This window comes from Podarcis bocagei (genome assembly GCF_964188305.1).
Source record: "Podarcis bocagei genome assembly, chromosome: 15".
In the NCBI taxonomy this organism is placed as follows: Eukaryota; Metazoa; Chordata; class Lepidosauria; order Squamata; family Lacertidae; genus Podarcis; species Podarcis bocagei.
This window is the reverse complement of record NC_138141.1, coordinates 16,832,513-16,844,735: the sequence shown is the minus strand read 5'-3', so window position 1 is coordinate 16,844,735 and position 12,223 is coordinate 16,832,513. Positions and strand designations below refer to the sequence as shown.

General features: G+C 48.8%; 2 protein-coding genes across 2 annotated transcripts in view; both read right to left on the bottom strand.

Moving 5' to 3' along the window:
* The window catches only part of KMT2A (lysine methyltransferase 2A), a 47,666-nt gene extending 43,939 nt beyond the window's left edge, over positions 1-3,727 (bottom strand). Inside the window, exon 1 of the mRNA XM_081171554.1 lies at positions 3,290-3,727. Within this exon, the coding sequence (XP_081027680.1) occupies positions 3,290-3,712 (423 nt within the window). The 5' untranslated portion in view covers positions 3,713-3,727. The remainder of the gene's footprint in view (positions 1-3,289) is intronic.
* Positions 3,728-7,951: 4,224 nt separating this feature from the next.
* On the bottom strand, positions 7,952-10,653 carry ATP5MG (ATP synthase membrane subunit g). The gene is made up of 3 exons (XM_081171546.1): positions 10,491-10,653; positions 8,912-9,072; positions 7,952-8,272 (listed from the first exon to the last, which is right to left on the bottom strand). The coding sequence occupies exons 1-3, from the start codon at positions 10,552-10,554 to the stop codon at positions 8,174-8,176; spliced, it is 324 nt and encodes a 107-aa protein (XP_081027672.1). The 5' UTR covers positions 10,555-10,653; the 3' UTR covers positions 7,952-8,173.
* Positions 10,654-12,223: the final 1,570 nt, after the last annotated feature.

Below are 12,223 nucleotides of genomic sequence, written 5' to 3'. Positions count from 1 at the left end.
AAGATTCCCAATGGAATAGCCTAAAAAGAAAGTAGCATTAAAAGACCTCTGATGGGTACCAGAAAGGCAATTAAGATGTCATTTACATGCTAAGCTTCTTTCTCAAATACTTAAAACCCAGATGAATAGCAAAAATTAATTTTTTCATCATTAAAGTTGTATGAAACAAGTTCAGCATTGTTAAGTTTTAATTATGGGGGGGGGGAATAAACAGATGTGGGTCATAACATCTGTTGCTGAAAGAGAACAGAAGCTGCTCTGCTGCTCAGAGCACTTAAGTGGCCAATTCTCTGCTACATCACTGAAAGGCCTCAGAAAGGAAATAGGCTCTGCCACAACAAAAAATGCAAGACCATCAAAATCTCTGTCACCAAGGAAGGTGTGGCATACTGATATCAATATCAAATAATCTGAAATGAGTGGGACATGCCCCCGTCATTCAAATCATTTTGCATGCAATTAATTTTAGAAAAGTTGCGACAACATCAAGCATCCCAGTGGCAACTTCAGTCTAAGTTTCTCCAAGTCCTACCTGAATAAAACAAATCCAAACTGGAAGATCTAAGATAATAAGTGACATATTTGCAATAAAGGTTCCTTATCAGGTTTGTGTCACTGCACTGATATGTACTGATTCATCTGTAAATAACTAGGGCTCCATATTTTACATTTTTTTAAAATTACTACATCTACACAATTTGGTTAAATCAAATATATTCTGTCTCTGAATTGGACTACTTTACTGAGCATATGTCCAAAGCTTATTTTTAAAATGTAAAATGGAAAGTTTTTTTCTTAAAATATGTAACTGCCCCAATATGTCTCAGACAGGTTATTCCAGCTATCCTAATAGCAACACAGCTGTTGTAACAATGTTTTCACTTGAAAACCCCACTTTCCCAAAAAAGAGTAATGACTGAAAGAGCTGCTTATTTGAAGGACTCCTTTAGAAAAGAAAGAACAATATACTCAATAAAGTGGTTGGGACTGGATGTATGAAAAACCCAAGTTCAATTGTCTGGGCCTGGAAGCTAATCTTTCTCATTTATAAGCTATTTTTAAGAAATGAAGTGATACTATAATGAGCCCCATACCCATTTCTCTTGAGCTTCTTTGAGACTGGGTAAAGTCAGTTCTCAGCCTTGTGGTTTATTAATCTTTGCTTAGTTACAGCAATTCCATGCACACATTTTCACATGTAAATAAATCTGAAAAAAGACCTGATTTAAAACCTGTTTACATAAAATTATTGCATCCAACTGCTAAATTCATGAGGGAGATGGCACCTAGCACTGTCTAGGGCTTACCTCAAACTGCTCAAGAGGCTTATTCAAAGAGGAGCAGAGGCAGGTGCCTTGTCATTAGGTAGGAGAAGGTAAGCAGCAGGTTGTATCAACCACAGTAAAATCATAAATAAGTGCTGCATAACTGTTTACAGCCTTTGACTAATCAAACAATCTATGGCCTTTTAAACTGTGGCCTTTTAAACTTTTAAACTGGAGGGGTTATTGTTTTTGTTTGGTATTATGTTACATATAATATATGTTATGAAATATTATATATAGAGTGTGTGATTTTATATTGTAAACCACTCTGTTATCCTTGGAAGAAAGGCAAAACAGAAATTCAATAAACTAAACTAAACTAAACTAAACTAAACTAAACAAACAAACAAACAAACAAACAAACATAGGAAGCGGCCTTATATTGTCAGACCACTTAATCCATCTAGCTCAGTATTCTCTACAATGAATAGCAGGAGCTCTCCATGGTTTCAGGCATGCAACATTCCCAGTCCTACCTACCAATGCCACCGGGGCTTGAACCAGGGACCTTGTGCATATAAGCTAGATGCTCTACCACTGAGCATCTAAGGCCATTCCCATAAGGAATGATTTTGGGGGACAACTGTATAACAACCTTCTTCAGTTTGGAGCCTTCCAGATGTTTTTGGACTGCAACTATGCACAACCATACAGGCTGGGGCTGATAGGAGTTGTAGTCCAAAAAGCTCTAGAGGCTATCAGATTGGGGAACACTGCTGCAAAGCAAGCTACTTAGCCAGCCTCCCAACCTAAGCAATAGAAATACCCCATGGTATTGTATTCCAATATCTGAAAGGCGAACAGATTGAACATCCCTGTTTTACAGGAATATAGGAAGGTAGGGAAAGTACTGAACAGAAGAGAAAACCATAGAATCACATAATTGTAGAGTTGAAAGAGATTCCTGAGGATCATCTAGTCCAACCTCCTGCAATGAACGAATTTCAACCACATCATACATAACAGATGGCCATTCAACTTCTGCTTAAAAACCTAGGTGGAAGGAGAGTCCACTGCCTCCCGAGGGAGACTGTTCTACTATCAAATACTGTAGCTCTGTCAGAAAGTTATTCCTGATGTTTAGTTGGAATATCCTTTACTGTAACTTGAAGCCATTGATTCAGGTCCTAGGCTCCTGACAGGTCTTTAGGTATTTGAAGATGGCTATCATATCTCCTGTCAGTCTCTTCTTCTCCAGGATAAATATGCTCTCTTAACCAGTGATGCCTGACCACCTTAGACACCCTTGCTTGCAGGGAGGCCGGCAAGCGGATAGAAGAGCGCCTGGCAAGGACACATCCCTACATAAAGTGCATTGCAACTGAGGCGAGATGGCTTCCCTGCAGGAAGAGTGCGGAGGCAGGCAGGATCGTGGCCCCGCGGCTTTGATAGTCGGGAGATGGGGGGGGGGAGCTCTTCTTCCCCTCCCAGCGGGCAGAAATGCAGGTGCGAGCGGGCCTTGCCGCTCCCGCTCCCTCCCCGGCGAGAAGCGCGGATGCTTCCAAGGAGAGAGAGAAGGGAGAGGGTGGCGCTGGCGTCCTCGCTCGCTCGCTGCTTCTCCCGGCCCGCCGTTCTTCGCGCGCAGCAGCAGCATCTCCTCCCGGGGAGGCGAGGTGGGCGTGCCTGTCAAGTCTCCCGCGGCGGCCCAGGCTGCTGGTTGCGAGGCGGGCGGATCCCCTCCGGGAGGTGGTGGTTGTAGAGGGGGGGGGGTTTAAAAGAAAGCCTCCGCCTTCTCCCGCTCCATCCATCCCGAGGTGGCTCGTTTCCCGCCGGGCGCGAGCGCAGGCACGCCCCCCATCTCCTGCCGCCCCGCGTGCGCGCGCGCTTCTCTCTTCCCCCGCCACACACGCGAGCGAGCGAGCGCGCGTGCTAGGGAAGACTCCCCCGCTAGGCCCCCCCCCCCGCCGCACACATCCCGCTCCCTCCCCTTCCCTCCCCCGCGCGCCCGGCCGCCTGCTCCTCACCTCTCCTCTGCCCGCCTCAGCACCGCAGGCCGCCCGGAACCGGCGCAGGTTGATGCCGATGGTGGCCGAGACCTGGAGCGCCGCGTCGAAGCCCGGCGCCACCCCGGCACTGGCCGCCGTCGCCGCTACCGAGGAGGCAGCGGCGGCGCCCGAGCCGGGAGCAGCAGCGGGTGGAGGCGGAGGAGGCGGCGGGCCGAGGGCGGCGGCGGCGGAGGCCGAGGAAGAGCCGCCCGCCCCGCCCCCTCCACCGCTGTTTCCCGCCGGCGCGGCCGCTCCTCCGCCGCCAGCCGGGCGCTCCTCGGGCGGCTCCCCGCGCAGGCTGCGCACGGCCGGCACCCGCACGCGGCAGCCCCCGAGCCCGCGGCGGCCCCAGCCACAGCTGCCGGGCCGGGCCGGGAAGCGCCACCGACCGCTGTGCGCCATCTTTACTGTGAGGCGACGAGCCAGAGAGCGGGGCCGGGCCGCGCCCGGGAACCTGCCTGGCGCACAACCCGCCCCTAGGGGCGCTGCAGACACGCGGCTCCCATCCAGGTTCCGGGGCTCCGCCAGAGCGCCGCCCCGCGCCTCGCCTGAGCCATGGCTCGCCGCAGCATCCGCGGCATAACAGCGGAGCCTATACAGGGGCCGGGGCCCCCGCCCGGGAAGCGGGACACCTCAAAAGCCCGGCCGGCCTGCGCGGCATAACTTTGGGCGGCATGCTCGGCGCGGGGCCCTCGGCTGGGGCGGGCCTTCGGCTTCACTGCGGCCGCCTGGTCCGCCCAGTGGCCACTGGCGGGGACCGCAGCAAACGGCGGCGGCAGGAGCAGCAGCTGCTCCCACGGCCGCTCTTGCGAGGATGCCCGCCCGCGGCAGCCTCCTGCAACGGGACAAGGGCAGCAGGTGCAGCGCGGCTGGAGGCGCTGCAAGGCGGCCGCCCCAGATCAAGAGCAGGCGCGGGTGTGGCCTCGCTCACGTGCCAAAACTTAGCCTGGCGGCATTACAGCAAAAAAAGGCGCTTAGGGAAAAGAGCATCCTGGTGGCGCACCCTGCTAGGCCTTTCTTCTTTCTAAGGGTGCAAGGCCAGCTTTGCCTTGCAACTGGAAGTCTCCGCTTCTCCGCCTCTAGGAAGGCTGCTCTTTTGCCCTCCCTTCTCTTCACTTGGCACCAGTGCGAATTGCCCCTCTGCCTCTAGGGGGGGGGGGCAAGGAAAGCTTCACACACCAGCTTTGCTGATGAAACCCAAATTTGGCAGACGTATCTGGTTCAAATCCCCGCAACGGGGTGAGCTCCCGTTGCTCGGTCCCTGCTCCTGGCAACCTAGCAGTTCGAAAGCATGTCAAAGTGCAAGTAGATAAATAGGTACAGCTCTGGTGGGAAGGTAAACTGCATTTCCGTGTGCTGCTCTGGTTCGCCAGAAGCGGCTTAGTCATGCTGGCCACATGACCCAGAAGCTGTATGCCGGCTCCCTCAGCCAATAAAGCAAGATGAGCTCCGCAACCCCAGAGTCTGTCACGACTGGACCTAATGGTCAGGGGTCCCTTTACCTTTACCCGCATGCTGTGCAGGAGCTAAGTGGGAAATAGCATCACTTGTCCAACCTCCTGCTTCAGCTTAATATACCTATTCTGGGACTAAAAGGAAGCCACCCTCAACGCCTTATAACAAAGGTGGTGGGTATTCGGCTTTGTGGTTACCAGACGAAGCCCTCAATGGGCCACATTTTCCATATTGGCCCTTCTTTAAAGACAGCCACAGCCTGGCAGACTAAGCAGCATAGGCCTAGCTGGACTGATGGTGTGACTCACTCTTAAATTTCTGTAGCTGGGGAGGCTGGGATAGGCTAAGCCAAGGACTCGCCTGAATGGATTCCCTTGGACTGAATGTGCTGTTTGGGTGTCCATATATTGCTTTCACCATTGCTGAAGGCTGGGCCTGCTCATCCATGAAAATCCAACACCCCCCTTTGTAACCATGAAAACTTTGGGGTGCTGGGCAGTTCCCCATCTGCACTTAACAGAACTGCTTAAGGGGAATACAGGGCAAATAATAACGGACCAGCAGCTCATGTAGTCCAACCCCTAGATAGATGTTATTATCCAGGCATAACAAAAACAAGACTCGATTTTGCTGTTGGACCACACAAACAACAGCATTATTGACCAGGCCAAGGTAATACAAACTCTATTCTCTGCCATGGACTTCTCTAGTGGCAGACAGCGGATATGTAGCAAAGCCCACCAGGGAGGTTGCCACCGCTAAATACAATCTGAGCTGCAGAAATCGGTGTTACCGTGTTGTTGTTGCTGCTTCCGATCCCCTTCTGTGGTCTCTCAATCCTGGGGTCTCTCACCAGCAAGCCACAATTAAGTTCCGTGTAGGCATTGCCTGCTGGGATGCTAAGCAACTACACTGAAACAATACTGTGATTTCTCAGCTGGAAACAGGTGGGGGAGGGGGGAGGAGAGGGAGGTTGGAAAGCCTCTGCACCAGAGACCCAAGTCTTTGTAAAGCTGTGCCAGTACTTAGTTTGTGGTGCACATTCAGATTCCTGGGCCCTAGCAGAGAGCATGCCTTGCTGTCAAGCAAACTGGTGGGTTATTCTACAGCAACTCCATTATAAACATTAATATTCTTACCCACCTCTGTTTTAAAACTTTGGAGTCCTAGAAAGTGGACTGCTGTAGTTCCAAACAGGGGCAAGGAAGGGAGCCATCACTCCAGTCATGCACCTCTGAATATACATCCTTACAGACTGCACTCACCAGAAAGGGGCGGATTCCCTTGCCTTTCTTTTCCTGGATCATAGGCCCCAAGTGCTACCTCTGACAGCCTCCTCACAAACTGCAGAATGACGTTAAAAACTAGGATTGCCACCTCTATGGGTACAACCCATATTTGGCATAATTAAGCAGCACATTGTGCCACCTGGTCTGCTTTCAGACTCTGCAACTAAGGCTCATCTTTCTCTAAAAACCAAGGCATTCCTTTGGCACAGATCCACATCTATATATAGCTGGACATTGCTAATGTATTAATAGTCAGGAAATGACTAAAGGGAAGACAACGTTTCTTAGGAGTTTTCGATCTATAAAAGACACTAAATTTCAAGGCTCAAAACCCACACTAACTTTACTGAGGATGCCTTGTTAAGGGGCACTACCATATATCCGATCCAAATAACTTTATTGTACTAGCCCCTGGCCATGACAAATCTGAATCAAAAATAAATGCAAACAAAAGGGGTGTCGCGCTACAAATAATTGTCTCTTATTTGGATCTCTGTGTTTCCCTTACAGTTCGCTATGTTGTCCAGGGTCTTCTTTCTGATCTTTTTGGCAGCCAAAGCAAAAAGGGTCAGTGAAGCATTTACATCGCTAAGAAGCCATAGGACTTTCTCTGCCAGGGAGAGACATCTTATACAGACAGTATAGTGAGAAATCGCCTCCTGGGTCCCACTACCATATAGACCAAGACACTTTGATCAAGATGTGTATTTTTGGCATTCTACCCAGTTTAGCAATGCTGATGGACAAATATGTTCCACTCCTCTTTGCAACACAGGAGACTGGAAGGACTGTGGCCATACTTGCCTTCAGGTGCTCCTGACTAGGAAAAGGATTAAATATTCATTTGGATTTCTGGTCTATTGTTTTTAGGAGCAAGCTGCAGTACAACAGCACATAAAAAGAAACGCCTGCTAAAACTTCATGCTCATTAACAACCAAGCTTCATCCATCACACTATGTTTCTTCCTGTAAGGTCTGTAGTCCAGCAGACCTGCCAGAGTAAGGAAAGCCATAGTTTGCTGCACTTCCACAGAAAGTTAAATACAAAGTCATGCAATAATGAGGTTATATTTAAAGCAAGGCAGGTTGAGTAAAGTTATCCTTCCAACAGCCCAGTCACATTGGTTTTCAAGGAATTAGCATGATAGGTTGGGTGGCTGTTTTTTTAAGTCGTGAAACCACTTCCACAGCTGGCAGCACTAATCTGCTGCATTTATAAACGTGTCAATGGTGTCACGCAGACCCTAGCACAGAGCTAAGGCCAGTTTAATGCTCACTCACTGCTAGGTAACCAAAACATTATTGAAGCATTAGTTGATCAAAGGCTATTTAACGTGGGTACACAAATCAATCTTTGTTTCACAATTCCACCCCCCTTGCTATTAGTGACTCCACTCCATCTTAGGAAGCAACTAATATTTCAGAAGGCAAGTACTAGAAGTTGTGCCTGAGCAGGGCTTTTCTCAGTGGTTGCCTTGCCACTGAACACCTGGCTGGATGCAACCCAGTTAAGTTTGCCTCCTTCATATTCTTTTAAGCTTTCTGGGAGGAGTAATTAATGCCCAAACAGTATTTTCACCCAGTATTTTAAGGATATGCTATTTTAAGTCATATTCTACTTGGTATTTAAAAAACCATATAAAAAAGTGAAGAATGGGTTTTTGCTAGGAAACTTATATTGTTGTAGGGTGCCCAAACAGTAGAGCTTCAGAGGGAATCATCCCACCTACCTGCAATTTTAGACTGAAACAGGATCCAGGAGAGGCCAAGGTTACAGTATTTGGGTAAACTGCCTCAAGAGCCTGGTATTTCTACAAATTCTAGCATCAGGACAGTATAAAGGCACTTCAAAATACAGGGCAACAATCAAGAGATACTCCCATTCACTTCCAAGTCATTCTTTGTATAGCATTTATTTGAACAGCCAACCACTGGTGCCCACCCTATCCCCCAACAGGAGGAGGAAGAGAAGGAGTATTTTAGGGATCCTTGTCTGCATTCATGTCACCATCATCTGATTCTGCCCCAATCTGAATGTTATTTGTAGAGACCACCACAATTTCATCTCAGCACTGTAATTTAATACTACGACACTGTTAGGAGTAGAAACCAAAAACTTTCAAACATCATAGCCAATCAGGCCACGTTTGCCTATGATTTCGCCGATGTAAAACCACATTAGCACTTCAGTAGCCACCAAGCCGTTCCTCAGCACTTCCTGAAAGAAAAGAGAAATATTTCACAACTTTTGCCACTTTAGCAAATCATCCCTCCAAATACAAACCCCATTCCAGAGGCTTCCTTATGATCTATGATAGGGTGCATTACACGGCACACTCTAGTTCCTAGAAAATATCTGCGCCCATGCTTCCTCCACAGGATTGAGAAAGAAGGAACAGATATTTTAGCATTTCAGCTTGTGGCCCCCAAATTCATCCAAGATTCCAGCCTCAGGAATAGGAGCTCCTATGAACCAAGTAAAGCTTTGCAAGTTACATCACCTACAATAAAAGAATGAAAATGCAACTGCATGCCAGTTTACAAACAACTTTGAGACTATGACTGACTGTTGCGGGCATCACCATTCTGGACAAAGAAGCAACCAGCCAGGATGAGGTCAGAGGCCCAGCCCACAATCTCAGGAGTTTTTTTAAAAAAACTTTAATGATTTACAAGTTGTAATGTTTTAGAAGAGTCACAATGTTTGTATCAGGGTAAAGCACCAACAAGGTGTTCAGTTGGTCTTTTGCTTAATATTGACTGAATCCACTTTTTACATACAGCCAGATATAACCTATTATAGATAAGAATAGCTATAGCTTAGGGTAATGACCTTTCACTTCTGGCTTGCAGTTACCTTGACAGTGAGCTGTTTGATGCGGCCAGTCTGCATGCTCTTCACCAATCCTTTCATGCCATCAATGGCCTTAGGAATTTCAGCAGGAGTTGGGGGAACCAATTCAACTTTAGCATAGTACAAAAAAGTGGCCAGGCGAGGCTTTGAATAAGTGATAGCAGCTGAAAGAGATAAGAGTGGGATGAGATGAGAGCAAAAGCAGGTGTGCAAAGCAGACATCTACAAATCACCATAAACTAATGTCCCACTGTGCCAAAAGTGGCAGTTTCCTGACAGCAGGTAAATCTACCGTCATTAAACACCTGCGTCCAGTGGGGGATCACTGCTCTCAATCTGCACACAATGGCCATTTAATATGAACTCTTGAGTGAATAACCAAGGTTAGAAAAGTAGTCCAAATCCCCAGCACTGGCACATTTTTAAGCACCAGAGCAAAGCAGCACTTGGAATTTTTCCATCTCTCTAGGTAACTTTGCACATGTAGGTCAAAACTTGCAGCATCCAAATATTCAGTGCCAGAACTCACTTGAGTGTTTAAGTACATTTAAAAATAATTTAAGCATTTGAAGTAAAGCAAAACAGTACAATTCTGGTCCCTACTGGCAACAATAGTAAGTGCCTTTAACAGTTTTGAATACCATTCAATAAGTAAAGCTCCCACATAGGTAATGGTGACTAAGAAAAGCATCATCTCTGTAGCGTTGCCATGTTGATAAGAATCCCTTCCCCAGCATGGCATTGTTTGCCAGGTCTCATCATGGTATGGTTCATGGGCGTAGCCAGGGGTAGCAGCTGCCCCCCCTAAATCAAGTCAATAAATAAAAAAACTAAGAGTAGAAATTGGAGAAAGATTTTGACAGATTTATCTGAGCAGCTGGGATCAAAAGAAAATAATTTAAAACAACTGTTGAGACATTTCAGCCCGAATCTGCTAAACAGAGCCAGACAAGAGGATGACAGGTCCTGCCCCCTCATAATGCTGACTACCTTCCACCCTCAATCCTAAGCCCATGGTATTTTTTTAGATGCTAGGTTAAGACCGCCTTATTCTTCTGGGCATGCGAAGGTCAGTCCCACTGCATGCACATCAAACAGTTTTATTGAACGGCTGCTTGATTAAATTTTATACATGTTCTGCCATGAGCTCCAGTATTACTTGCTGCACGGCATTACTGTGGGATGGGATTTAAAGCCACAGTGCGACTAAGCAGCAAACTCGTTCCTTTGGCAGAAGCCACGTCAGGACGTCAGGTTCCCTTAGGGCAATTCACCGGTTCGACGCAAGCCTCAAATGAAACTCCTTCCCCGCCCTGCCTTCGGCCCCACAGCTCTCGGAGCGGCCGTCCCCAGCACCGAGGCTGGGGGAGGAGCAGCGGGAGTCGGGCAAAGCAAAGGGCCGCCCCCTGCCAAGAGAGGCGACGGCTCGTCGCCCGCCCCCTAACTGGAGGCAGGCTCCGTGGCCGGCGCCGCCTGCCCTTCCTCTTCCAGCGCGGACGTGAAAGCGGTAGCAGCCGCGCGATTGAGAAGCGCTTCTTCTTCAGCTGTCCCTGAAGGAAACTCGCCCCCACCCCTGACTGACCAGAAACAAGCTTGGGCCCTTGGGTGGTGATGGCCGTCACCAGCTTCTGCGCAGCCTGCGCCATCCCGGGAGCGAGCAGCGGACGGAGGAGGACCGGAGAGGAATGAGGAGGAGGAACAGCGGACAAGCAGGAGCCGCTCGAAAGAAGCCCCCTGAAGGTCACAGCCAGGCGGAGTGTAAGGACCCCGCCGCAGCTGCCCCAGCTATGCCGGTCTCGCTCGCGCCGCCCACGCACTTAGCCCGGAGGAAGCCGCCGAGCTGCTGGGAGGGCGGACGTGCCTGCCGGCCTTTCTCAGTGGCTGCTGTCTTCGCTGCCTTACCCGCGATTTTTAAAATTATTTTTTCCTCTTTTCTTTCCAGCAGGCGTTTATCGAAGACAACTGTCTATGGGGGTGGAGAGAATGCTTGTGCGCGTGCGCCCTCCGCAGGCGCTGACGGAAGGAGGGTGAACGAAGTCCGTGAAAAAAGGCAAGGAGCCGCTTCCAGCGAAGCGCATGCGCAGAAGCGGAACGCGGCCCCAGGCTGGCTTCCCCGGAGAGGTAGCAGCGGGCTTTTCCTTTTTGTCCGCAGCCTGGACAGGGAAAGCCGAAAAGGAAAAAAAAGAGCCCGTGGCAGGCAGCGAGGGCACCCTTAGAAGGCAGCCGTCATAACACACGTTCCTAATACATAGATATTTGCGTGCTGGTTATGGGTTGGGGGCGTTACAGTTGAATAACAGCTGGTGCCCGTGAAAGAGTTTTTGAAACCATCATAGTCACTTGACTGTACAGATAAAGGTGGATCCAAGAGCACTTTTTGCATGCAGAAGGCCCCAAATTCAGTGCTTAACCTTTCCAGGCAAGTCTTAGATCCCTGCCTCAAACCATGGAAAGTTGCCACCAATGTAGACAACTCTGAGCTAGGTGGACTTTATAAACCCGACATCATAATAAATCTGACTTTATTTAAGGCAGCTTCTGACATTCCTAAATCTGAGCTTTCACAGCAGAGTACAGCCCCATCCATCACTGGCGGAACACTCCCCAGGCCAGGGTTTCCCAAACTTGGGTCTCTAGCTGTCTTTGGACTACAATTTCCATCATTCCATTGTCTTGCCAGCTAGGGATGATGGGAGTTGTAGTCCAACAACAGAGACACAAATTTGGGAAACCGTATCCTAGACAAAGCACCCACAGTGCCCCACTTCAATGTAGTGGGAGTAGCAGCATGCTTTTCACCCCCCCCCCCGAATACCTGCTTCTTCAAATTCAGGTCTTCTTCCATGGGGAGTGGTTCAAAAAAACAGATTGTGTAGGGGGAGATACTGTGGGACACATTTAGACAGACCCTGTCATGGAGCCCTATCCAATTAAATTTCTCCAAGCCAATGCACTCCTGAATACAGGCAAGTTGTGGAAGGAAGGGGAGGTGGTTATGGAAGCTATGGATAGGAGGAAGAAAGTGTCACAGGGTATAAAAAGACGGGCCTGTGACAAGCATGTTGCCTGCTTTGGGGGTTTTTGGATACCACACACTGCGAAAGGGGGTGAGAAGAAGCACTTTTGGTGCACCACTGATATTGGGAAACAAGTCGCGCAACCCTAAAAAGAAAGAAAAGAAAAATTAGGAAGCCCAAGGACCTCAGGAAAGCAGTTTCATAATTGCTCTTTATCTCCTTACACAGGACCAGCTAGACAGCTCAAAGTGTAGGATCTCCACTGGGAAGATTTAAATGTGTTTAGGCCCTGAGGAAG